This window comes from Mobula birostris, chromosome 13 (assembly GCF_030028105.1).
Source record: "Mobula birostris isolate sMobBir1 chromosome 13, sMobBir1.hap1, whole genome shotgun sequence".
NCBI classification, from domain to species: Eukaryota; Metazoa; Chordata; class Chondrichthyes; order Myliobatiformes; family Myliobatidae; genus Mobula; species Mobula birostris.
Window position 1 is genome coordinate 106,466,141 of NC_092382.1, and position 27,917 is coordinate 106,494,057.

Sequence of the window (27,917 nt, forward strand, 5' to 3'; positions counted from 1 at the left end):
ATGCTGAGTTTTTGCCTATCTTGTCATATGCCTCCAGGTATTCCTTAACCACATCCTTGACAATCGACTCCAACAACTTCCCAACCACCGATGTCAAGTTAACAGCTCTATAATTTCCCTTTTGCTTCCTTGCCCCCTTCTTAAATAGCGGAGTGACATTTGCAATCTTCCAGTCCTCCGGAACCATGCCAGAATCCATCGACTTTTGAAAGATCATCGATAATGCCACCGCAATCTCCACAGCTATTTCCTTCAGAACACGCGGGTGCATTCCATCTGGTCCGGGAGATTTATCTACCCTTACCGACTATTCAGCTTCCTGAGTACTTTCTCTGTCGTAATTATGACTGCGCACACTTCTCTTCCCTGACACCCTTGAGTGTCTGGTATACTGCTGATGTCTTCCTCAGTGAAGACATGCAAAATACTCGTTCAGTTCTTCCTCAACTATCTCCCTATCTCCCATTACAATTTCTCCAGCATCATTTTCCATTGGTCCTATGTCTCCTCTCACCGGTCTTTTACTCTTTATATACTTGAAAAAGCCTTTGGTATCCTCTTTGATGTTATTTGCTAGCTTCCTTTCATAGTTCACAACTTCTCTATTCACAACTTCTTAGTTTCCTTTTCTAAGGTTTTAAAAACTTCCCAATCCTCTGTCTTCCAACTAATTTTTGCTTCCTTGTATCCCCTCTCCTTTGCTTTAACTTTGGCTTTGACTTCTCTTGTCAGCCACGGTTGCATCCTTTTCCCATTCGAAAATTTCTTCTTTTTTGGAATCTATCTGTCTTGCACCTTCCTCATTTGTCGCATAAACTCCAGCCACTGCAGCTCTGCCGTCCTTCCCGCTGGTGTCCCTTTCCAGTCATCTTGTGTCATTTCCTCTCTCATGCCACTGTAATTTCCTTTACTCCACTGAAATATCGACACATTGGACTTCAGCTTCTCTTTTTCAAATTTCACAGTGAACTCAATCATGTTATGATCACTGTCTCCTAAGGGTTCCTTCACCTCAATCTCTCTGCACAATACCCAATCCAGTGCAGCCGATCCCCTAGTGGGCTCAACAACAAGCTGTTCTAAAAAGCCATCTCGCAGACATTCTACAAATTCTCTCTCTTGAAATCCAGTGCCGACCTAATTTTCCCAATCCACTCGCATGTTAAAATCCCCCACAATTACCATAACACTACCCTTCGGACAAGCCTTTTCTATTTCCTGTTGTAATTTGTTGCTCACATTACTGCAGCTGTTTGGAAGCCTGTATATAACTGCCATCAGGGTCCTCTTACCCCTGCGATTTCTCAGCTCAACCCATATGATTCTGATCTTATATCACCTCTTTCTAATGATTTAATATCATTTCTTACCAATAAAGCCACGCCTCCCCCTGTGTCTACCTTCCTATCCTTCCGGTACACCGTGTATCCTTGGACGTTCAGCTCCCAGAGACATGCATCCTTTAGCCACGTCTCAGTGATGGCCACAATATCATACCTGCCAATCTGTAGCGGCACGAGAAGATCATCCCCTTTATTCCTTATGCTGAGTGCATTTAAGTATAACACCTTATGCGCGATATTTGGTACCCTTTGCTTTGATTTCACAGCAACTTTATTGCACTGCAACTCATCCCAATGGCTACAAATTTGCCCCATCACCTGCCTGTCTTTCCTGACATCTTTACTGCTCACTATCTTAGATTTATTTCTGTGTCCCCTTCCTCTGCTCTATCATTCCGGTTCCCGTCCCCCTGCCAAATGAGTTTAAACCCTCCCTCACAGCTCTATTAAACCTTCCCGCCAGAATACTGGTCCCCTTCGGGTTCAGGTACAAACCGTCCTCTTTGAACAGGTCATACATCCCACAGTAGAGATCCCAATGATCCTAGAATCCGAAGCCATGTCCCCTGCACCACTCTCTCAGCCACGCATTCATCTGCCTGATTTTACTATTCTTGCCCTCGCTGGCACGTGGTACAGGTAGCAATCCCGAGTTTACTACCCTGGAGGTCCTGCTTCTCAGCTTCCTTCCTAACTCCTGGAAATCTCTCTTCAGGACCTCTTCCCTTTTCCTATTTATGTCATTGGTATCAAGACAGCTGGCTGCTGGCCCTCTCCCTTCGGAATTTTCTGGAAACGATCATGACATCCCGTACCCTGGCACCTAGGAGGAAACACATAATTCCCCGGAGTGTGGTTAGCTGCCACCTTCCCTTTAAGAGTCAGACTGCCAATCATTGCCTGTCCACATTGCGTCATGGAATGCCTGTCCATGAAGGTCTCGAGCCGAGCACTCAGTGCTCAACCGTAGGAGACCCAGTTCGAGTACTACTGTTTGTGATTTTGTCTCTGGATTTCTTCACTGTCCTCTTGTTTATTTCGAGTCTGAGTCGGAGTGTATTCTGGACCTTACTCGGCAATTGCCTTCACTATCATCCATATCTCTCTCGTTACAAAGGGGCTTACAGAGTTAGGAGTGTGAGGAGATGTGGTCTCTCATTGAAGACTCGCATCTTTCTCGGGATGTACGGTGGGTGTCGATCATTCTGGCTTGTCGCATGGCCGCCTGGTGTGGAGGCTGCAACGCAGAGGGTCGCCACGGACCATAGAAGGTTCTAGACTCAGCCGGCACCATCACGGGCACAACCCTCCCGTCCATCGAGGACATGTTCAGGAGGAATGACTCGGGAAGACCGCATCCATCAGCGAGGGCCGTCTCCCGCTGGGAAATGCCCTGTGCTCATCGGTACCATCGGGGAAGGGGTACAGGAGCCGGAAAACTCAACAATTTACAAGCAGTTGCTTCCCCTCCGACATCAGATTGCGAACGCTCCCTGAACACACAAACACTCCCTCGGTATTCACCTTTTTGCAGTATTTATTAAATTCCCCAATTTACGTTAATTTTACATCTTTGCACCGTACTGAAGCCACGTTGCAGTTGTACAAAAGGTCGGTGAGGCCGCGCTGGGAGTACGGTGTTCAGTTCTAGTCGCGCTGCTGTAGGAAAGATGCCACTGAGCTGGAAAGAGTGCAGAGGGAGATTTACGAGGATGTTGCCAAGACTCGAGGGTCTGAGTTAAGGAGAGAAGGCAAGAAGGATCGGACTTTGTTCCTTGGAGCGTAGGTATGAAGCCAGGAGAGGTACAGATAGGGTGAAGGTGCACAGTCTTTTTCCCCCGGGTTAGTGAACTGAGGGCCAGCGTGCACGGAATTGAGGCGAGAGTGGGTGGAGGGAACCGACAGAAGAGAGGGAGACAAGCCGAATGAGTTGGGGATAAGAGGGACAGAGAGAGAAGAGGGGTGGAAAGGGGGAATAAATGTGGGGAGCGGAGCCCGGGGGGGACAAGAGTGGTCCAGATGGGGAGAGGGGGAGTAGTGTGGGAGAATGGGGATGCGAGCAGAGGAGGAGATTGGGGTAGCTGTTAGGGCAGAGAGGGTGGGAGGGGATGAAAGGATGGGGGAGTGAGAGTGGAGTAAATTGAATGGGGAGAAGTGGGATATAGTCATTTGATTAAATCCGGCCCCACGGGGTGTTGACAAAGACCTTGGATCACCTCAGGAATATCCGGGTATAAATATGCAGACTTCTCGCAGATGAATCCGTATTTACTTTCGCAATTGTAGCTCTTTGAATTCGAATAACACTTACTGCAGATGGGCGGTCTATAGAGCATCTTCCACAGAAGATTAGAGGCCACATTCCTATCAAAGAGGGTCAGACATTTCAACAGAGACAAAACAGATCCAGCGACAACCGGAGACCAAACTAATCTCACTAATCTGCATTCTCTCCACAGCCCCTTGTCAGCTTCTAAACTAATCCCATGACACCACGCTCTCTCCACAGCCCCCCGGGTTTTTGGCCGTACGAATCCCACTACAGCGCTCTCCCCTGCAATCCCAAGTCAGTTCACACACTGCACCACCCTCTCCCGAGAACCCTGCGTTAGTCAACAGAATAATTCCACTGACCTAATCTCCACACACCCCTGTGTCAGTCTCCAAATTTATCCCACTGACCCACTCTCTCCCCACAGATCTGTGTCAGTTTCCAAACTAATCCCACTGCCCGACTCCCTCCTCACGGCCCAGTGTCAGTCTCCAAACTTAACCCACTGACCCACACTCTCCCCGCGGCCTCGTGTCTGACTGAAAACTAATCGCACTGTCCGACTCTCTCCCCACACCCTCGTGTCACTCCCACACCACCGACCTGTAATAGTCCAATCCTCACCCGTCTCTGCATTTTCCAATCCAGAAAGTTCCGTATTTATAGACGACAGAGCTGGAAACAAAATCCTGTGAAATGAAATCCCTTCGATTAATGTGCATGTTACTCCCTGGGAAAAGTTTCACAGCTGATGTAATGGTTTCTCTGCAGCAGCAGTGTGTTTGGGTTATGTCTGGAGATAACGGGGCCTTGTGAATGTGTGGCGTCCCATAATGGGAGGGGTGTTCTTTCTAGTGCGTCCGAGAGCGTGGGATTCGCGGGCTTTTGTTAGAGAAAAGATGCAAAGACAAGATGCCAGAACGGGGAACTAGTAGACTGCAGGTCTGAGCGGACTTGGAATGGGGTCGGGAGTCAACGACGCCCCGGGGGAAATCGATAGAGAACGAACGGACGGGAAAACAATGAACGACAAAGAGCAAATTAGACTTTTCCGTTAAAATGGGCCCTTTTTCTCTTTGTTTTCGATACTAACCATACAGTCGTTAAGAATAATAAAGCTCAGTCGTTTAATTGCATATGGTGCGCTGTTTGTTCTTTCGTGGGATTAATTTATAACCGGGCAACACATCACGCAGCATGCACAAAAACGAGATTTCTCAGTTCGGCCAGGCCGGAGGCAGTGTTGCCCCCCGACCCCCAGAAAAAAGTCGAACCTGAGAGTTACATTAATCCTCTCTCCATGCCTGACCACGGGGAGAAGTGAAGAGAAGCACAGAGATGGAATCACTCAGTGTCTGATCCCAGGGATGTGCAATGGGACTGTGTGGAGGGAGATTCACTCTGTGTCTGACCACGGGAGTGTGTGATGGGACGGTGTGGAGGGAGATTCACTCTGTGTCTGATCCCAGGGATGTGCAATGGGACTGTGTGGAGGGAGATTCACTCTGTGTCTGACCACGGGAGTGTGTGATGGGACGGTGTGGAGGGAGATTCACTCTGTGTCTGATCCCAGGGATGTGCAATGGGACTGTGTGGAGGGAGATTCACTCTGTGTCTGACCACGGGAGTGTGTGATGGGACGGTGTGGAGGGAGATTCACTCTGTGTCTGACCCCAGGGATGTGCAATGGGACGGTGTGGAGGGAGATTCACTCTGTGTCTGACCCCGGGAGTGAGTGATGGGACGGCGCGGAGGGAGATTCACTCTGTGTCTGACCCCGGGAGTGTATGATGGGACGGTGTGGAGGGAGATTCACTCTGTGTCTGATCCCAGGGATGTGCAATGGGACGGTGTGGAGGGAGATTCACTCTGCGTCTGACCCCGGGAGTGTGCAATGTGCCGTTGTGGAGGGAGATTCACTCTGTGTCTGACCCCAGGGATGTGCAATGGGACGGTGTGGCGGGAGATTCACTCTGTGTCTCATCCCAGGGATGTGCAATGGGACGGTGTGGAGTTAGATTCACTCTGTGTCTGACCCCGGGAGTGTGCAGTGGGACGTTGTGGAGGGAGATTCACTCTGTTTCTGACCCCGGGAGTGTGTGACGGGACGGTGTGGAGGGAGATTCACTCTGTGTCTGACCCCGGGAGTGTGTGATGGGACGGTGTGGAGGGAGATTCACTCTGTGTCTGATCCCAGGGATGTGCAATGGGACGGTATGGAGGGAGATTCACTCTGTGTCTGACCCCGGGAGTGTGCAATGGGACGCTGTGGAGGGAGATTCACTCTGTGTCTGACCCCGGCAGTGTGTGATGGGACGGTGTGGAGGGAGATTCACTCTGTGTCTGATCCCAGGGATGTGCAATGGGACGGTGTGGAGGGAGATTCACTCTGTGTCTGACCCCGGGAGTGTGTGATGGGACGGTGCGGAGGGAGATTCACTCTGTGTCTGACCCCGGGAGTGTGTGATGGGACGGTGTTCAGGGAGATTCACTCTGTGTGTCTGACCCCGGGAGTGTGTGATGCGACGGTGTGGAGGGAGATTCACTCTATGTCTGATCCCAGGGATGTGCAATGGGACGGTGTGGAGGGAGATTCGCTCTGTGTCTTACCCCGGGAGTGTGTGATGGGACGGTGTGGAGGGAGATTCACTCTGTGTCGGACCCCGGGAGTGTGCGATGGGACAGTGTGGAGGGAGATTCACTCTGTGTCTGATCCCAGGGATGTGCAATGGGACGGTGTGGAGGGAGTTTCACTCTGTGTCTGACCCCGTGAGTGTGCAATGGGACGTTGTGGAGGGAGATTCACTCTGTGTGTGACCCCGGAAGTGTGCAATGGGACGTTGTGGAAGGAGATTCACTCTGTTTCTGACCCCGGGAATGTGTGACCGGACGGTGTGGAGGGAGATTCACTCTGTGTCTGACCCCGGGAGTGTGTGATGGGACGGTGTGGAGGGAGATTCACTCTGTGTCTGATCCCAGCGATGTGCAATGGGACGGTGTGGAGGGAGATTCACTCTGTGTCTGACCCCAGGAGTGTGCAAAGGGACGTTCTGGAGGGAGATTCACTCTGTGTCTGACCCCGGGAGTTTGTGATGGGACGGTGTGGAGGGAGATTCACTCTGTGTCTGACCCCGGGAGTGTGTGATGGGACGGTGTGGAGGGAGCTTCAGTCTGTGTTTGACCCCGGGAGTGTGTGATGGGACGGTGTTCAGGGAGATTCATTCTGTGTGTCTGACCCCGGGAGTGTGTGATGGGACGGTGTGGAGGGAGATTCACTCTGTGCCTGACCCCGGGAGTGTGTGATGGGACAGTGTGGAGGGAGGTTCACTCTGTGTCTGACCCCGGGAGTGTGTGATGGGACGGTGTGGAGGGAGATTCACTCTGTGTCTGACCCCGGGAGTGTGTGATGGGACGGTGTGGAGGGAGATTCACTCTGTGTCTGATCCCAGGGATGTGCAATGGGACGGTGTGGAGGGAGATTCACTTTGTGTGTCTGACCCCGGGAGTGTGTGATGGGACGGTGTGGAGGGAGATTCACTCTGTGTCTGACCCCGGCAGTGTGTGATGGGACACTGTGGAGGGAGATTCACTCTGTGTCTGATCCCAGGGATGTGCAATGGGACGGTGTGGAGGGAGATTCACTCTGTGTCTGACCCCGGGAGTGAGTGATGGGACGGTGTGGAGGGAGATTCACTCTGTGTCTGACCCCGGGAGTTTGTGATGGGACGGTGTGGAGGGAGATTCACTCTGTGTCTGACCCCGGGAGTGAGTGATGGGACGGTGTGGAGGGAGATTCACTCTGTGTCTGATCCCAGGGATGTGCAATGGGACGGTGTGGAGGGAGATTCACTCTGCGTCTGACCCCGGGAGTGTGCAATGTGCCGTTGTGGAGGGAGATTCACTCTGTGTCTGACCCCAGGGATGTGCAATGGGACGGTGTGGCGGGAGATTCACTCTGTGTCTCATCCCAGGGATGTGCAATGGGACGGTGTGGAGGGAGATTCACTCTGTGTCTGACCCCGGGAGTGTGCAGTGGGACGTTGTGGCGGGAGATTCACTCTGTTTCTGACCCCGGGAGTGTGTGACGGGACGGTGTGGAGGGAGATTCACTCTGTGTCTGACCCCGGGAGTGTGTGATGAGACGGTGTGGAGGGAGATTCATTCTGTGTCTGATCCAAGGGATGTGCAATGGGACGGTGTGGAGGGAGATTCACTCTGTGTCTGACCCCGGGAGTTTGCAATGGGACGCTGTGGAGGGAGATTCACTCTGTGTCTGACCCCGGCAGTGTGTGATGGGACGGTGTGGAGGGAGATTCACTCTGTGTCTGATCCCAGGGATTTGCAATGGGACGGTGTGGAGGGAGATTCACTCTGTGTCTGACCCCGGGAGTGTGTGACGGGACGGTGTGGAGGGAGATTCACTCTGTGTCTGACCCCGGGAGTGTGTGATGAGACGGTGTGGAGGGAGATTCATTCTGTGTCTGATCCAAGGGATGTGCAATGGGACGGTGTGGAGGGAGATTCACTCTGTGTCTGACCCCGGGAGTTTGCAATGGGACGCTGTGGAGGGAGATTCACTCTGTGTCTGACCCCGGCAGTGTGTGATGGGACGGTGTGGAGGGAGATTCACTCTGTGTCTGATCCCAGGGATTTGCAATGGGACGGTGTGGAGGGAGATTCACTCTGTGTCTGACCCCGGGAGTGTGTGATGGGACGGTGCGGAGGGAGATTCACTCTGTGTCTGACCCCGGGAGTGTGTGATGGGACGGTGTTCAGGGAGATTCACTCTGTGTGTCTGACCCCGGGAGTGTGTGATGCGACGGTGTGGAGGGAGATTCACTCTATGTCTGATCCCAGGGATGTGCAATGGGACGGTGTGGAGGGAGATTCGCTCTGTGTCTTACCCCGGGAGTGTGTGATGGGACGGTGTGGAGGGAGATTCACTCTGTGTCTGACCCCGGGAGTGTGCGATGGGACGGTGTGGAGGGAGATTCACTCTGTGTCTGATCCCAGGGATGTGCAATGGGACGGTGTGGAGGGAGATTCACTCTGTGTCTGACCCCGGGAGTGTGCAATGGGACGTTGTGGAGGGAGATTCACTCTGTGTCTGACCCCAGGGATGTGCAATGGGACGGTGTGGAGGGAGATTCACTCTGTGTGTGACCCCGGAAGTGTGCAATGGGACGTTGTGGAAGGAGATTCACTCTGTTTCTGACCCCGGGAATGTGTGACCGGACGGTGTGGAGGGAGATTCACTCTGTGTCTGACCCCGGGAGTGTGTGATGGGACGGTGTGGAGGGAGATTCACTCTGTGTCTGATCCCAGCAATGTGCAATGGGACGGTGTGGAGGGAGATTCACTCTGTGTCTGACCCCGGGAGTGTGCAATGGGACGTTCTGGAGGGAGATTCACTCTGTGTCTGACCCCGGGAGTGTGCAATGGGACGCTGTGGAGGGAGATTCACTCTGTGTCTGACCCCGGCAGTGTGTGATGGGACGGTGTGGAGGGAGATTCACTCTGTGTCTGATCCCAGGGATGTGCAATGGGACGGTGTGGAGGGAGATTCACTCTGTGTCTGACCCCGGGAGTGTGTGATGGGACGGTGTTCAGGGAGATTCACTCTGTGTGTCTGACCCCGGGAGTGTGTGATGCGACGGTGTGGAGGGAGATTCACTCTATGTCTGATCCCAGGGATGTGCAATGGGACGGTGTGGAGGGAGATTCGCTCTGTGTCTTACCCCGGGAGTGTGTGATGGGACGGTGTAGAGGGAGATTCACTCTGTGTCTGACCCCGGGAGTGTGCGATGGGACGGTGTGGAGGGAGATTCACTCTGTGTCTGATCCCAGGGATGTGCAATGGGACGGTGTGGAGGGAGATTCACTCTGTGTCTGACCCCGGGAGTGTGCAATGGGACGTTGTGGAGGGAGATTCACTCTGTGTCTGACCCCAGGGATGTGCAATGGGACGGTGTGGAGGGAGATTCACTCTGTGTGTGACCCCGGAAGTGTGCAATGGGACGTTGTGGAAGGAGATTCACTCTGTTTCTGACCCCGGGAATGTGTGACCGGACGGTGTGGAGGGAGATTCACTCTGTGTCTGACCCCGGGAGTGTGTGATGGGACGGTGTGGAGGGAGATTCACTCTGTGTCTGATATCAGCAATGTGCAATGGGACGGTGTGGAGGGAGATTCACTCTGTGTCTGACCCCGGGAGTGTGCAATGGGACGTTCTGGAGGGAGATTCACTCTGTGTCTGACCCCGGGAGTGTGTGATGGGACGGTGTGGAGGGAGATTCACTCTGTGTCTGACCCCGGGAGTGTGTGATGGGACGGTGTGGAGGGAGCTTCAGTCTGTGTTAGACCCCGGGAGTGTGTGATGGGACGGTGTTCAGGGAGATTCATTCTGTGTGTCTGACCCCGGGAGTGTGTGATGGGACGGTGTGGAGGGAGATTCACTCTGTGCCTGACCCCGGGAGTGTGTGATGGGACAGTGTGGAGGGAGGTTCACTCTGTGTCTGACCCCGGGAGTGTGTGATGGGACGGTGTGGAGGGAGATTCACTCTGTGTCTGACCCCGGGAGTGTGTGATGGGACGGTGTGGAGGGAGATTCACTCTGTGTCTGATCCCAGGGATGTGCAATGGGACGGTGTGGAGGGAGATTCACTTTGTGTGTCTGACCCCGGGAGTGTGTGATGGGACGGTGTGGAGGGAGATTCACTCTGTGTCTGATCCCAGGGATGTGCAATGGGACGGTGTGGAGGGAGATTCACTCTGTGTCTGACCCCGGGAGTGTGTGATGGGACGGTGTGGAGGGAGATTCACTCTGTGTCTGACCCCGGCAGTATGCGATGGGACGGTGGGGAGGGAGATTCACTCTGTGTCTGATCCCAGGGATGTGCAATGGGACGGTGTGGAGGGAGATTCACTCTGTGTCTGACCCCGGGAGTGTGCAATAGGACGTTGTGGAGGGAGATTCACTCTGTGTCTGACCCCAGGGATGTGCAATGGGACGGTGTGGAGGGAGATTCACTCTGTGTCTGACCCCGGGAGTGTGTGATGGGACGGTGTGGGGGGAGATTCACTCTGTGTCTGATCCCAGGGACGTGCAATGGGACGGTGTGGAGGGAGATTCACTCTGTGTCTGACCCCGGGAGTGTGCAATGGGACGTTCTGGAGGGAGATTCACTCTGTGTCTGACCCCGGGAGTGTGTGATGGGACGGTGTGGAGTGAGATTCACTCTGTGTCTGACCCCGGGAGTGTGTGATGGGACGGTGTGGAGGGAGCTTCAGTCTGTGTTTGACCCCGGGAGTGTGTGATGGGGCGGTGTTCAGGGAGATTCACTCTGTGTGTCTGACCCCGGGAGTGTGTGATGCGACGGTGTGGAGGGAGATTCACTCTATGTCTGATCCCAGGGATGTGCAATGGGACGGTGTGGAGGGAGATTCGCTCTGTATCTTACCCCGGGAGTGTGTGATGGGACGGTGTGGAGGGAGATTCACTCTGTGTCTGACCCCGGGAGTGTGCGATGGGACGGTGTGGAGGGAGATTCACTCTGTGTCTGATCCCAGGGATGTGCAATGGGACGGTGTGGAGGGAGATTCACTCTGTGTCTGACCCCGGGAGTGTGCAATGGGACGTTGTGGAGGGAGATTCACTCTGTGTCTGACCCCAGGGATGTGCAATGGGACGGTGTTAAGGGAGATTCACTCTGTGTGTGACCTCGGAAGTGTGCAATGGGACGTTGTGGAAGGAGATTCACTCTGTTTCTGACCCCGGGAATGTGTGACCGGACGGTGTGGAGGGAGATTCACTCTGTGTCTGACCCCGGGAGTGTGTGATGGGACGGTGTGGAGGGAGATTCACTCTGTGTCTGATCCCAGCAATGTGCAATGGGACGGTGTGGAGGGAGATTCACTCTGTGTCTGACCCGGGGAGTGTGCAATGGGACGTTCTGGAGGGAGATTCACTCTGTGTCTGACCCCGGGAGTGTGCAATGGGACGCTGTGGAGGGAGATTCACTCTGTGTCTGACCCCGGCAGTGTGTGATGGGACGGTGTGGAGGGAGATTCACTCTGTGTCTGATCCCAGGGATGTGCAATGGGACGGTGTGGAGGGAGATTCACTCTGTGTCTGACCCCGGGAGTGTGTGATGGGACGGTGCGGAGGGAGATTCACTCTGTGTCTGACCCCGGGAGTGTGTGATGGGACGGTGTTCAGGGAGATTCACTCTGTGTGTCTGACCCCGGGAGTGTGTGATGCGACGGTGTGGAGGGAGATTCACTCTATGTCTGATCCCAGGGATGTGCAATGGGACGGTGTGGAGGGAGATTCGCTCTGTGTCTTACCCCGGGAGTGTGTGATGGGACGGTGTGGAGGGAGATTCACTCTGTGTCTGACCCCGGGAGTGTGCGATGGGACGGTGTGGAGGGAGATTCACTCTGTGTCTGATCCCAGGGATGTGCAATGGGACGGTGTGGAGGGAGATTCACTCTGTGTCTGACCCCGGGAGTGTGCAATGGGACGTTGTGGAGGGAGATTCACTCTGTGTCTGACCCCAGGGATGTGCAATGGGACGGTGTGGAGGGAGATTCACTCTGTGTGTGACCCCGGAAGTGTGCAATGGGACGTTGTGGAAGGAGATTCACTCTGTTTCTGACCCCGGGAATGTGTGACCGGACGGTGTGGAGGGAGATTCACTCTGTGTCTGACCCCGGGAGTGTGTGATGGGACGGTGTGGAGGGAGATTCACTCTGTGTCTGATCCCAGCAATGTGCAATGGGACGGTGTGGAGGGAGATTCACTCTGTGTCTGACCCCGGGAGTGTGCAATGGGACGTTCTGGAGGGAGATTCACTCTGTGTCTGACCCCGGGAGTGTGTGATGGGACGGTGTGGAGGGAGATTCACTCTGTGTCTGACCCCGGGAGTGTGTGATGGGATGGTGTGGAGGGAGCTTCAGTCTGTGTTAGACCCCGGGAGTGTGTGATGGGACGGTGTTCAGGGAGATTCATTCTGTGTGTCTGACCCCGGGAGTGTGTGATGGGACGGTGTGGAGGGAGATTCACTCTGTGCCTGACCCCGGGAGTGTGTGATGGGACAGTGTGGAGGGAGGTTCACTCTGTGTCTGACCCCGGGAGTGTGTGATGGGACGGTGTGGAGGGAGATTCACTCTGTGTCTGACCCCGGGAGTGTGTGATGGGACGGTGGGGAGGGAGATTCACTCTGTGTCTGATCCCAGGGATGTGCAATGGGACGGTGTGGAGGGAGATTCACTCTGTGTCTGACCCCGGGAGTGTGCAATAGGACGTTGTGGAGGGAGATTCACTCTGTGTCTGACCCCAGGGATGTGCAATGGGACGGTGTGGAGGGAGATTCACTCTGTGTCTGACCCCGGGAGTGTGTGATGGGACGGTGTGGGGGGAGATTCACTCTGTGTCTGATCCCAGGGACGTGCAATGGGACGGTGTGGAGGGAGATTCACTCTGTGTCTGACCCCGGGAGTGTGCAATGGGACGTTCTGGAGGGAGATTCACTCTGTGTCTGACCCCGGGAGTGTGTGATGGGACGGTGTGGAGTGAGATTCACTCTGTGTCTGACCCCGGGAGTGTGTGATGGGACGGTGTGGAGGGAGCTTCAGTCTGTGTTTGACCCCGGGAGTGTGTGATGGGGCGGTGTTCAGGGAGATTCACTCTGTGTGTCTGACCCCGGGAGTGTGTGATGGGACGGTATGGAGCGAGCTTCACTCCGTGTATGACCCCAGGAGTGTGTGATGGGACGGTATGGAGGGAGCTTCACTCCGTGTATGACCCCGGGAGTGTGTGATGGGACGGTGTGGAGGGAGATTCACTCTGCGTCTGACCCCGGGAGTGTGTGATGGGACGGTGTGGAGGGAGCTTCACTCCGTGTCTGACCCCGGGAATGTGTTGTAGGACGGTGTGGAGGGAGATTCACTCTTTCAGACTCAAAAACCTCTGTGGTTGCACCGTGGAGAGCATTCTGACAGGCTGCATCACTGCCTGGTACGGAGGGGCTACCGCACAGGACCGGAAGAAGCTGCAGAGGGTTCCAAATCTATTCGGTTCCATCTTGAGTACTAGCCTACAAAGTACCCAGGACATCTTCAGGGAGCGGTGTCTCAGAAAGGCAGCGTCCGTTATTAAGGACTTCCAGCACCCAGGGCTTGTCCCTTTTCTCACTGTTATCATCAGGTGGGAGGTACAGAAGCCTGAAGGCACACACTCAGCGATTCAGGAACAGCTTCTTCCCCTCTGCTATCCGATTCCTGAAAGGACATTGAAGTGTTGGACGCTACCTGACTTTTTTAAACAAATATACAGTATTTCTGTTTTACACTTTTATAATGATCTATGCAATTGATTTGCTTGTTTATTTATTGTTCTCTCTCTCTCTCTCTCTCTCTCACTCTTTCTCTATCTATCCCTCTCTCTCTCTCTCTCTCTCTCTCTCTCTCACTCTTTCTCTATCTATCCCTCTGTCTCTCTCCCGGCTTGATTATGTATCGCATTGAACTGCTGTTGCTAAGTTAAAGCTGTCCCGTCACATGCCGGTGATAATAAACCCGATCCTGATTCTGGTTCTGGAGGGAGTTCCTCTCTGTGTCTGTCCCCGGGAGTGTGTGATGGGCGGTATGGAATGATTGAATCTATGTTAGACCCCGGGAGAGTGAGATTGTTGTTCATATCTAGTCTCACGGGGTGGCACTTACCATTTCCCTGTCTGAATTTATTTCGAGGAGCCTTGCATCAAATTTTGAACAATGTTCCAACGCTCCATCATAAGTATTCCACATAAAGGATCTGAAATAACACCGATCCTCATTGTCGATCCAGCCCTGAGGACACGATTTCTCTGTAAATCAGGAACAAAAAACACCGAATCTCCCTCCATACGTCCAACTGCACCGGTTGCGATCTGAAGAAAGTCAACGTCCCATCCCAGATTCAGACAGCAGGTGTCGCTGCTTTCCACACCGTCCCGTCGCACACTCCCGGTGTCAGACACACAGAGTGAATCTCCCTCCATACCGTCCCATCACACACTCCCGGGGTCAGACACAGAGTGAATCTCCCTCCACACCGTCCCGTCACACACTCCCGGTGTCAGACACAGAGTGAATCTCCCTCCACACCGTCCCATCACACACTCCCGGGGTCAGACACAGAGTGAATCTCCCTCCACACCGTCCCATCACACACTCCCGGGGTCAGACACAGAGTGAATCTCCCTCCACACCGTCCCGTCACACACTCCCTGTGCCAGACACAGAGTGAATCTCCCTCCGCACCGTCCCATCACACACTCCCGGGATCAGACACAGAGTGAATCTCCCTCCACACCGTCCCATCACGCACTCCCGGGGTCAGACACAGAGTGAATCTCCCTCCACACCGTCCTTCACATACTCATGGGGTCAGACAGAAAGTCAATCTCCCTCCACACCGTCCCATCACACACTCCCGGGGTCGGACACAGAGTGAATCTCCCTCCACACCGTCCCATCACACACTCCCGGGGTCAGACACAGAGTGAATCTCCCTCCACACCGTCCCGTCACACACTCCCGGTGTCAGACACAGAGTGAATCTCCCTCCACACCGTCCCATCACACACTCCCGGGGTCAGACACAGAGTGAATCTCCCTCCACACCGTCCCATCACACACTCCCGGGGTCAGACACAGAGTGAATCTCCCTCCACACCGTCCCGTCACACACTCCCTGTGCCAGACACAGAGTGAATCTCCCTCCGCACCGTCCCATCACACACTCCCGGGATCAGACACAGAGTGAATCTCCCTCCACACCGTCCCTTCACGCACTCCCGGGGTCAGACACAGAGTGAATCTCCCTCCACACCGTCCTTCACATACTCATGGGGTCAGACAGAAAGTCAATCTCCCTCCACACCGTCCCATCACACACTCCCGGGGTCGGACACAGAGTGAATCTCCCTCCACACCGTCCCATCACACACTCCCGGGGTCAGACACACAAAGTGAATTCCCTCCACACCGTCCCATCACACACTCCCGGGGTCAGACACAAAGTGAATTTCCCTCAACGCCATCCCATCACACACTCCCGGGGTCAGACACACAGAGTGAAACTCACTCCACACAGTCCCATCACACACTCCCGGGGCCAGGCACAGAGTGAAGCTCCCTCCACAACGTCCCATCACACACTCCCGGGGTCAGACACTGAGTGAATCTCCTTCCACACCGTCCCATCACACACTCCCGGGGTCAGACACACAGAGTGAAACTCACTCCATACAGTCCCATCACACACTCCCGGGGCCAGGCACAGAGTGAAGCTCCCTCCACAACGTCCCATCACGCACTCCCGGGGTCAGACACTGAGTGAATCTCCCTCCACACCGTCCCATCACACACTCCCGGGGTCAGACACACTGAGTGAATTTCCCTCCACACCGTCCCATCACACACTCCCGGGTTCAGACACAGAGTGAATCTCCCTCCAAACCGTCCCATCACACACTCCCGGGGTCAGACACTGAGTGAAACTGCCTCCACACCGTCCCTTCACGTACTCATGTGGTCAGACACAGAGTGAATCTCCCTCCACACCGTCCAATCACACACTCCCGGCGTCATACACAGAGTGAATCTCCCTCCACACGGTACCATCACACACTCCCGGGTTGAGACAGGGAGTAAAACTCCCTCCACACCGCCCCATCACACACTCCCGGGGTCAGACACAGAGTGAATCTCCCTCCACTCCGTCCCATCACACACTCCCGGGGTCAGACACAGAGTGAATCTCACTCCGCACCGTCCCATCACACACTCCCGGGGGCAGACACAGTGAATCTCCCTCCACACCGTCCCGTCACACACTCCCGGGGTCAGACACAGAGTGAATCTCACTCCACACCGTCCCATCACACACTCCCGGGGTCAGACACAGAGTGAATCTCACTCCGCACCGCCCCATCACACAGTGCCGGGGTGGGAAACAGAGTGAAACTCCCTCCAGCTTATCCCATCACACACTCCCGGTGTAAGGGACGGAGGGATGCTTTGCACCTCCTCCCTCCCCCTCTCTCACCCCCACCCCCACCCTCCTGTGATGAGGAGCAGGATTACGGGGGGATGTCGTCCCACCTGTTCTGCTGGTGAGGTACTGGCAAATCTGAACTTTGTTTTCGGAGATGGTTCTGTACTTCGTTTCGAGCTGATGGAATTGACGATGGAGATCGGTGTGTGTTTGATTCAGCTCTGAGAGATCGGAGTTGAGGACGGTAATGTTGTTTTCGAGATTGGAGAGGTTGTTGTTGAGGGCGGAAAGATTCTTCAGACTGTTTCTCTGGGAGAGATCCAGGCGAGAATTCTCAGATGTCCTGGATTTAAGGGTTGAGTTCAACTCACGGACTTGCTGTTGACATTGGTGCTGGGCCCTGTTCATCTCGTGATGTTGACCCCAAAGTCTCCGGTAGTTTCGGTCGGAGGTGATCAGAGACTGACGCGTCCGTGATACTGAGGGTGATAGCAAGGGGTGTGTCAGTGACACGGTGTGAGGAGTGTCGGTGTCACAGTGAGGGGTGTGTCGGTCACAGTGTATCAGTGTGACGGAGAGGGTTGTGTCGGTGTCACAGTGAGTGAAGTGTCAGTGTCACGGTAAACGGAGTGTCAGTGTTTCTGTGATGGGTGTGTAAGTGTCACGGTGAAGAGAGCGGCGGTGTCACTGTGAGGTGGAGTGTACATGACACAGTGAGGGGCGTGACGATGTCATAGTGTGGAGCCTGTCGGTGTCACGGTGAAGGGCATACTGTGCCCCTGTGAGGGGAGAGTCTGTCTTATGTGGGGTGTGTCGGTGTCACGGTGAGGTTATGCGCTGACATTTCATCCCACTCTGTTCGTTTACGGTCTGAGTGCACCCGGACCCCGTTCGACTCACCATGGATCGAGAGCCCGGCCACTGTCGCGACGAGGATGGATGTAACGAGGCAGAGTAGGTAAATCTTACGGTACGGTCTATTTCCGATGTTCTCTTTCGGCTCCTGTTTATGCGGACCTGTGGAGAGACCATTCAGTGTGCGTGAATTCAGCCGAGACTCCCACTGGCACTCCCTTCCACCCACAAGACGCGCTCTCTCCTTCCACCACAATCAACTCCCCCTCTCTCAATCTCATCTACTTTCAGCCGTTGTCGCTGAGAGTCCAAATTCCTTCACTTGGCAGAGGCTGACAGGTGTCTGACGGATTTCAGAGATCAGTCAGATCTCCCCTGAGTCTCCTCCGCTCCAGAGGAAGCACCCGGGTGACCGACCTCTCGCTGTAACTCATGCCATGGAAACCAGGCAGCATTCTGTTAAACCCTTCGGGGGCTACCCAACACCTTGATATCCTTCCGAAGATGTGGTGACCAGAACAGTATACGGAACGCCTGATTCACACTGACTGGTGATTTTGTTCATAAAGTTGCAACATAAATCCTTGACATTTGTATTAAATGCTCCGACTAATAAAGAGAAGAATGCCTTAGGCCTTGTTGAAGGGCAGATCGTATCTAACAAGCCTGATAGAGTTCTTTGAGAAGGTGGCCGGTCATATAGATGAGGGTATCGATGTGGAGGTGATCTACATGGATTTTAGTGAGACATTTGACAAGGTTCCACACGGCAGGCTTATTGAAAAAGTCAGAAGGCATGGAATCTAGGGAGGTTTGGCCAGTTGGATTCAGAATTGGCTTGCCTACAGAAGGCAGAGGGTCGTAGTGGAGGGAGTACATTCGGATTGGAGGATTGTGACTCGTGGTGTCGCACAAGGATCTGTTCTGGGACCTCTACTTTTCGTGATTTTTATTAACGACCCAGATGTGGGTGTAGAAGGGTGGGCTGGCAAGTTTGCAGACGACACAAAGGTTGGTGGTGTTATGGATAGTGTAGAGGATTGTCGAAGATTGTAGAGGGACATTGATAGGATGCAGGAGTAGGCTGAGAAGTGGCAGATGGAGTTCAACCCGGAGAAGTGTGAGGTGGTACACTTTGGAAGGACAAACTCGAAGGCAGAGTACAAAGTAAATGGCAGGATACTTGGTAATGTGGAGGAGCAGAGGGATCAGGGGGTACATGTCCACAGATCCCTGAAAGTTGCCTCACAGGTGGATAGGGTAGTTAAGAAAGCTTATGGGGTGTTAGCTTTCATAAGTCGAGGGATAGAGTTTAAGAGGCGCGAGGTAATGTTGCAGCTCTGTAAAACTCTGGTTAGGCCACACTTGGAGTACTGTGTCCAGTTCTGGTCACCTCACTATAGGAAGGATGTGGAAGCATTGGAAAAGGTACAGAGGAGATTTACCAGGATGCTACCTGGTTTAGAGAGTATGCATTATGATCAGAGATTAAGGGAGCTGGGGCTTTACTCTTTGGAGAGAAGGAGGATGAGAGAGGAGACATGATAGAGGTGTACAGGATAATAAGAGGAATAGATAGAGTGGATAGCCAGAGCCTCTTCCCCAGGGCACCACTGCTCAATACAAGAGGACGTGGCTTTAAGGTAAGGGGTGGGAAGTTCAAGGGGGATATTAGAGGAAGGATTTTTACTCAGAGAGTGGTTGGTGCGTGGAATGCACTGCCTGAGTCAGTGGTGGAGGCAGATACACTAGTGAAATTTAAGACTCTACTGGACAAGGTATATGGAGGAATTTAAGGTGGGGGTTTATAAGGAAGACAGGGTTTAAGAGTCGGCAGAAAATTGTGGGCCGAAGGGCCTGTAGTGTGCTGTGTTCTATGTTCTATGTTCTATCACCATCTCGTCAAACTGTGCAGCCGCGATCAGGGAGCTATGAACATGAACCTCAAGTCCCGATGCCCATCTGGAGTAAGGCACAGCATTGTGGGCCAAAGGGCCTGTATTGTGCTGAGGTTTTAGCAAGGAAGAGTGAGGAGGTCCTGGACAGTGAGTATAGAGAGCTTGGTAGGAAGTTGAAAAACAGGACTTCAAGGGTGGTAATCTCAGGATTGCTACCTGTGCTACGTGCCAGTGAGGGTAGGAATAGGATGCTCTGGAGGAGGAACAAGTGGCTGAGGAACTGGTGTAGGGGGCAGGGTTTCAGATTTCAGGATCATTGGGACCTCTTCCGGAGCAGGTGGGACCTGTAAAAGAGAGAAGGATTACACTTGATCTACAGGGGGACCAATATCCTTTCAGGGAGGTTTGTTAGTGCTATTGGGGAGGCTTTAAACTAGATTTGCAGGGGGATGGGAACCAGAGTGCCAGAGCTGACGGTGTGGCTGGGGTGAAAATAAATGATGTTAAAAGTTCAAGCAAATAGAAAAGGTGTGAGTGGAGGTAAAAATCTTCTGAGGTGTATATATTTCAATGCTATGAGTATTGCGGGGAAGGCGGATGAGTTGAGGCGTGGATTGACACGTGGAATTATGACGTTGTAGCAATTAGTGAAACTTGGCTACAGGAGGCGCAGGACTGGCAGCTTAATATTCCAGGGTTCCGATGTTTTAGATGTGATCGAGGCAGAGGAATGAAAGGTGGGGGAGTAGCATTGCTTGCTAGGGAAAATATTACAGCAGTGCTCAGGCACGACAGATTAGAGGGCTTGTCTACTGAGTCCTTATGGGTGGAGCTGAGAAACAGGAAAGGTATGGCCACATTAGTGGGATTGTATTAGAGACCACCCAATAGTCAACGAGACTTGGAAGAGCAAATCTGCAGAGAGATAGCAGGCAACTGCCGGAAATATAAAGTTGTGGTGGTAGGGGATTTCAATTTTCCATATATTGATTGGGATACCCAAGCTGTTAGGGGTCTAGATGGTTTAGAGTTTGTAAAATGTGTTCAGGAAAGTTTTCTAAATCAATATATAGAGGGACCAACTAGAGGGGATGCAATATTGGATCTCCTGTTAGGAAACGAGTTAGGACAAGTGACGGAATTCTGTGTAGGGGAGCACTTTGGTTCCAGTGATCATTACACCATTAGTTTCAACTTGATCATGGACAAGGATAGATCTGGTCCTAGGGCTGAGGTTCTGAACTGGAAGAAGGCCAAATTTGAAGAAATGAGAAAGGATCTAAAAAGCGTGGATTGGGACAGGTTGTTCTCTGGCAAAGATGTGATCGGTAGGTGGGAAGCCTTCAAAGGAGAAATTTGGAGTGCAGAGCTTGTATGTTCCTGTCAGGATTAAAGGCAAAGTGAATAGGAATAAGGAACCTTGGTTCTCAAGGGATATTGCAACTCTGATAAAGAAGAAGAGGGAGTTGTATGACATGTATAGGAAACAGGGAGTAAAAAAGGTGCTTGAGGAGTATAAGATGTGCAAGAAAATACTTAAGAAAGAAATCAGGAGGGCTAAAAGAAGACATGAGGTTGCCTTGGCGGTCAAAGTGAAGGATAATCCAAAGAGCTTTTACAGGTATATTAAGAGCAAAAGGACTGTAAGGGATAAAATTGGTCCTCTTGAAGATCAGAGTGGTCGGCTGTGTGCGGAACCAAAGGAAATGGGGGAGATCTGAAATAGTTTTTTTTGCGTCTGTATTTACTAAGGAAACTGTCATGAAGTCTATGGAATTAAATGAAACAAGTAGTGAGACCATGGAAACTGTACAGATTGAAAAGGAGGAGGTCCTTGCTGTCTTGAGGAATATTAAAGTGGATAAATCCCCGGTATCTGACAGGGAGTTCCCTCGGACCTTGAAGGAGACTAGTGTTGAAATTGCAGGGGCCCTGGCAGAAATATTTAAAATGTCGCTGTCTACAGTTGAGGTGCCGGAGGATTGGAGAGTGGCTCATGTTGTTCCACTGTTTAAAAAAGGATCGAAAAGTAATCCGGGAAATTATAGGTCAGTAAGTTTAACGTCGGTAGTAGGTAAGTTATTGGAGGGAGTACTAAGAGACAGAATCTACAAGCATTTGGATAGACAGTGACTTATTAGCGAGAGCCAACATGGCTTTGTGCGTGGTAGGTCATGTTTGACCAATCTATTGGAGTTTTTCGAAGAGGTTATCAGGAAAGTGGATGAAGGGAAGGCAGTGGATATTGTCTACATAGACTTCAGTAAGGCCTTTGACAAGGTCCCGCATGGGAGGTTAGTTAGGAAAATTTAGTCGCTAGGTATACATGGAGAGGTGGTAAATTGGATTAGACATTGGCTCAATGAAGAAGCCAGAGAGTGGTGGTAGAGAATTGCTTCTCTGACTGGGGGCCTGTGACTATTGGTGTGCCACAGGGATCAGTGCTGGGTCCATTGTTATTTGTCATCTATATCAATGATCTGGATGATAATGTGGTAAATTGGAGCAGCAAATTTGCTGATGATACAAAGATTGGAGGTGTAGCAGACAGTGAGGAAGGTTTTCAGAGCCTGCAGAGGGACTTGGACCAGCTGGAAAAATGGGCTGAAAAATGGCAGACGGAGTTTAATACAGACAAGTGTGAGGTATTGCACGTTGGAAGGACAGACCAAGGTAGAACATACAGGGTTAATGGTAAGGCACTGAGGAGTGCAGTAGAACAGAGGGATCTGGGAATACAGATACAAAATTCCCTAAAAGTGGCGTCACAGGTAGATAGGGTCGTAAAGAGAGCTTTTGTTACATTGGTCTTTATTAATCAAAGTATTGAGTATAAGAGCTGGAATGTTGTGATGAGGTTGTATAAGGCATTGGTGAGGCCGAATCTGGAGTATTGTGTTCAGTTTTGGTCACTAAATTACAGGAAGGATATAAATAAGGTTGAAAGAGTGCAGAGAAGGTTTACAAGGATGTTGCCGGGACTTGAGAAACTCAGTTACAGAGAAAGGTTGAATAGGTTAGGACATTATTCCCTGGCGCGTAGATGTGAGGGGAGATTTGATGGAGGTATGTAAAATTATGGTGGGTATGGATAGAGTGAATGCAAGCAGGCTTTTTCCACTGAGGCAAGGGGAGAAAAAATACAGAGGACGTGGGTTAATGGTCAGGGGGAAAAGTTTAAAGGGAATATTAAGGGGGTTCTTTAACAGATTTGACATTGTGTCCCCCTGCCCATCCCCAACATGAGTCATCTATTGTCGGCCCCCAACCAATACAGATTCCACTGCCTCTCATACCCCTCCTCACAGTCCACCACCCTGCTCTCATGATTATACCCCTTCCCACACGAAACCACCACGGTGGGCTTCACGGCTGAACAGTTGAGAAGACAGCTGAAATGTCTCAACCCAAGCAAGGCTGCAGGACCAGATGGTGTCAGTACCAGGGTGCTCAAAGCCTGTGCCCCTCAGCTATGTGGAGTACTTCGTCATGTACTCAACCTGAGCCTGAGGCTCCGGAGGGTTCCTGTACTGTGGAAGACATCCTGCCTCGTCCCTGTGCCGAAGACGCTGCGCCCCAGCGGCTTCAATGACTACAGACGGGTGGCATTGACCTCCCACATCATGAAGACCCTGGAGAGACTTGTTCTGGAGCTGCTCTGGCCTATGGTCAGGCCACACTTAGATCCCCTCCAGTTCGCCTACCAGCCCCGACTAGGAGTTGAGGATGCCATCGTCTACCTGCTGAACCGTATCTACGCCCACCTGGACAAGCCAGCGAGCACTGTGAGGGTCATGTTTTTTGACTTCTCCAGTGCGTTCAACACCATCCACCCTGCTCTGCTGGGGGAGAAGCTGACAGCGATGCAGGTGGATGCTTCCCTGGTATCATGGATTCTTGATTACCTGACTGGCAGACCACAGTACGTGTGCTTGCAACACTGTGTGTCCGACAGAGTGATCAGCAGCACTGGGGCTCCGCAGGGGACTGTCTTGTCCCCCTTTCTCTTCACCATTTACACCTCGGACTTCAACTACTGCACAGAATTATGTCATCTTCAGAAGTTTTCTGATGACTCTGCCATAGTTGGATGCATCAGCAAGGGAGACGAGGCTGAGCACAGGGCTACAGTAGGAAACTTTGTCACATGGTGTGAGCAGAATTATCTGCAGCTTAATGTGAAAAAGACTAAGGAGCTGGTGGTGGAGCTGAGGAGGGCTAAGGTACCGGTGACCCCTGTTTCCATCCAGGGGGTCAGTGTGGACATGGTGGAGGAATACAAATACCTGGGGATACGAACTGACAATAAACTGGACTGGTCAAAGGACACTGAGGCTGTCTACAAGAAAGGTCAGAGCCGTCTCTATCTCCTGAGGAGACTGAGGTCCTTTAACATCTGCCGGACGATGCTGAGGATGTTCTACGAGTCTGTGGTGGCCAGTGCGGTCATGTTTGCTGTTGTGTGCTGGGGCAGCAGGCTGAGGGTAGCGGACACCAACAGAATCAACAAACTATTTCGTAAGGCCAGTGATGTTGTGGGGATGGAACTGGACTCTCTCACGGTGGTGTCTGAAAAGAGGATGCTGTCCAAGTTGCATGCCATCTTGGACAATGTCTCCCATCCACTACATAATATATTGGGTGGGCACAGGAGTACATTCAGCCAGAGACTCATTCCACCGAGATGCAGCACAGAGCGTCATAGGAAGTCATTCCTGCCTGTGGCCATCAAACTTTACAACTCCTCCCTTGGAGGGTCAGACACCCTGAGCCATTAGGCTGGTCCTAGACTTATTTCCTGGCATAATTTACATATTACTATTTAACTATTTATGGTTTCATTACTATTTATTATTTATGGTGCAACTGTAACGAAAATCAATTTCCCCCGGGATCAAGAGAGTATGACTATGACTATAACTATGACTATTTAAGAGCCGCGATGTAGTGTTACAGCTCTATAGGACCCTGGTCAGACCCCACTTGATACCCAATTCTGGTCGCCTCACTATAGGAAGGACGTAGAAACCACAGAAAGGGTGCAGCGGAACTTTACAAGGATGTTGCCTGGATTGGGGAGCATGACTTATCAGAATCAACTTTTTCTCCTTGGAGCGACGGAGGATGAGAGGTGACTTGACAGAGGTGTACAAGTTAATGAGAGGCAATGATCGTGTGGATAGTCAGAGGCTTTTCCCCAGGGCTGTAATGGCTAACACGAGAGGGCATAGATTTAAAGTGCTTGGAAGTAAGTACAGAGGAGATGTCGGGGTACAATTTTTACGCAGAGAGTGGTGAGTGCGTGGTGCCGGCGGCGGTGGTGGAGGCGGAATCTATAGGGTCTTTTAAGAGACTCGTGGATGGCGACACGGAGCTTAGAAAAATAGTGGGCTATGGGTAAACCAGGTAGTTCTAAGGTAAGGACATGTTCGGCGCAGCTTTCTTGGCCGATGACCTGTATTATGATGTATGCCTTCTATGTTTCTATGTTTCTAACCCACCCATTTACAATTTCGTCCAGATCATTGATGCACATTACAGACAGGGATTTAATTGGGGAGCCGAGTAACAACCTTTTATCACCCAGATGGTGGTCAGTCTGTGGAAACGAGCTGACAGAGGAAACAGATGCATCAGAAACTTGGTCACGTGGGAGTATGACACGTGACCACTCCAAAATGACGTCATTTCTGCGAACTCTGACCTGTTTGTGCAGTGGTTGGCAACCCGCCCTGTCCCGAGGCAATGGGAGGATCCTCGTCCTCATCGATGCGGGGTTCCTCTTGCCGAAAGTTCAGCTCTGAGTAGGTGCAGTTCAGACCGTCTGGGAGAGAGAGTCGGACAGGCAGATGAGGGAGAGAGTGAGGGCGGTGGAGAATGGGGGCGGGTGTCGGAGGGAGAGAGAAGAGAGGGGGAGAAAAAAGAGGAAGAGGTGCCAGTGGGGGGAGAGAGGTGGTTAGGCAGGAAGAGAGAGATGGGAGACAGAGGAGAGACACAGGCAGGCAGAGGAGGAGAGCGATGGACGGTATGGGGGAGACAGCGATGGGGGTGATGGGCAGGAAGATGCGAGAGAAAGAATGGGGAGGGAGAACGTGGAGAGAAAGGCGGAGACAGAGGAGGAGAGAGGGGGTGCGAGTCGGGAACAGTGAGATGACAAAGAGAGGTGTGAGAGAGCGCGAAAGAAAGGGGGATTGAGAAGGGTGAGTGAGAGGGAGAGGAAAATGGGAGAGGGTTGAGGAAGAGATTTTGAGAGAGAGAGGAAAGAACGATGGGGGAGAGCGTCGGGGAAAGAAATGGAGGCTTGGATAGAGAGGAAGTGAAGGCGCAAGGGGAGATGACCGGCAAATTTAGGGACCGAGAGAGGTGGGAAGGCCGGGAGGGGTGGACGGGGGGAGAGAGTGAGCAGAGAGAGACGGGAAGATCGCGAGGGGGAGACCGAGAGTGCAAAAGACGGTGCCTTTGATAGAGGAGAGACGGGAGGGAGAGGGGGCAATGAGAGAGGGTGAAGAGAATGGGTCAGTGGGAGACAGCAGGTAAAACAGGGAGAGAGGAGGGGAGAAAGGGAAAGAGCGGGGGAGAGGAGAGGGTGGGAGGAGGTGAGGGAAGGGAGAGAAGGGGAAAGAGGGAAAAGAGAGTGGGTTAAGAAAAGGGAGAAAGTGGTTAAGGCTTTAGACCGCTGTCCCCCCTCACCGTCTCTCCCACTGTGTTCCTCCTCACATACACGGCGTGCACTCATTTCCACTTCCTCACCACCACCCCTCCGCCCCCCCACCTCCCGCCAAGAGAGCTTGCTCTTCATTGCCCCTTTCTCCACACGGCACATCCAATGCTATCTCTCCTCACCGACCCTCCCACAGCACTCTCGACTCAAACTAACCAATGGCGCTCCCTCAGTTCCGCCCCTCCTTCAAACATCCCCACCCCACCCCACCCCATCGTCTCTCCCACGCGTTCCCTCCGTCTGATGCTCAAACAGGGAATCATAAGGGTCAACTGTGCGTTTGCCCTGAGAACTCTCGACAGGATCGGACACATCAGCTGAACACGGTCAAACCAGCAAAGATGAAACTGACCTCCATCTGTCCGGATCCGAGGCGCTGAGAGGGCCTTGACATTCAGTTCCGCGTACGATACATCAGGTTCCGCTGGGGACGGAACAGAGAAAATCTGAAACATGCTGAGGCTCCCTCCACACCGTCCCATCACACACTGCCGGGGTCAGACACAGAGTGAATCTCCCTCCACACCGTCCCATCATACACTCCCGGGGTCAGACACAGAGTGAATCTCCCTCCACACTGTCCCATCACACACTCCCAGGGTCAGACACAGAGTGAATCTCCCTCCACACTGTCCCATCACACACTCCCGGGGTCAGACACAGAGTGAATCTCCCTCCACACTGTCGTCATCACACACTCCCGGGGTCGGACAGTAGATGTCGCTGTTTCCACACCGTCCCATCACACCCTCCCGGGGTCAGACACACAGAGTGAATCTCCCTCCACACCGTCCCATCACACCCTCCCGGGGTCAGACACACAGAGTGAATCACCTTCCACACTGTCCCATCACACACTCCCGGGGTCAGACACAGAGTGAATCACCTTCCACACCGTCCCATCACACACTCCCGGGGTCAGACACAGAGTGAATCACCTTCCACACCGTCCCATCACACACTCCCGGGGTCAGACACAGAGTGAATCTCGCTCCGCACCGTCCCATCACACACTCCCGTGGTCAGACACAGTGAAACTCCCTCCACACCGTCCCATCACACCACTCCCGTTCTCAGACACAGACAAGCTCCCTCCGCACCGTCCCATCACACAGTCACAGGGTCAGACGCAGAGTGAATCTCCCTCCACACCGTCCCATCACACACTCCCGGGGTCAGACATAGAGTGAAACTCGCTCCCTCTGTCCTATGCCGTACTCCCATGGTCAGACACAGAGCGAAGCTCCCTCCCTCCGTCTCTCTGCCCCCCTCACCTGGGGAAAGAGACCGTGCGTCCGTCTTTGTGAACTTCACATTCATGTAAGTCTCGCTGCCGTCCATCTTGTCGAGGGTTCTCTGCGTCTCTGAGCTCAGAAAGGGGAAGCAACCGTTGAGAGAGGAAGCCCGTGTTGAGAAGCGTGTGCGACCGAACAGCAACAAAAAACAGATGAGCAGCTGATAGAGAGAGGAACCGAGAACAGGCGGAGGAAGTGCGGGGAGGAGAGAGGGTGAGGGCTTTGGAGAATGTGTTTAGAGCGGCGGGGAGGAGTAGTGAGAGCAGGGAGAAAGAGGGGGAAGGGAGAGAGAGAGAGGGGAAGATTGGTGTTTAGCGGAGAGAGTGAAGCGGGTGACAGGGAGTGTTGGGAGAGAGCGAACTGTGAGCGATAGAGACGGTGAAAGGAGGGAGGGAGAAATAGAGAGGGGGAGATTCGGAGAGAGATTGGGAGGGAGAAGGAAAAAAGGGAGAGCGAACGGGGTGAAGAGAGGGAGACATGAATGAGAGGGA

The 27,917-nt window shown here is 52.7% G+C and overlaps 1 protein-coding gene across 2 annotated transcripts; it reads right to left on the minus strand.

The window, feature by feature from the left end:
* Positions 1-2,869: 2,869 nt before the first annotated feature.
* LOC140207286 (uncharacterized) lies at positions 2,870-27,834 on the minus strand. Of its 2 annotated transcripts, XR_011888547.1 has the most exons (9): positions 27,406-27,834; positions 26,484-26,555; positions 25,115-25,234; positions 17,558-17,674; positions 16,765-17,136; positions 14,341-14,483; positions 13,724-13,896; positions 4,240-4,304; positions 3,693-3,707 (listed from the first exon to the last, which is right to left on the minus strand). XR_011888547.1 is itself a non-coding variant. In XM_072275766.1 (8 exons), the coding sequence occupies exons 1-8, from the start codon at positions 27,470-27,472 to the stop codon at positions 3,509-3,511; spliced, it is 1,155 nt and encodes a 384-aa protein (XP_072131867.1). In that variant the 5' UTR covers positions 27,473-27,819; the 3' UTR covers positions 2,870-3,508. The 2 variants fall into 2 exon arrangements, 1 of the variants encoding a protein (XP_072131867.1); XM_072275766.1 differs by lacking the exon at positions 13,724-13,896 and having other exon boundaries at positions 2,870-3,707; positions 27,406-27,819.
* Positions 27,835-27,917: the final 83 nt, after the last annotated feature.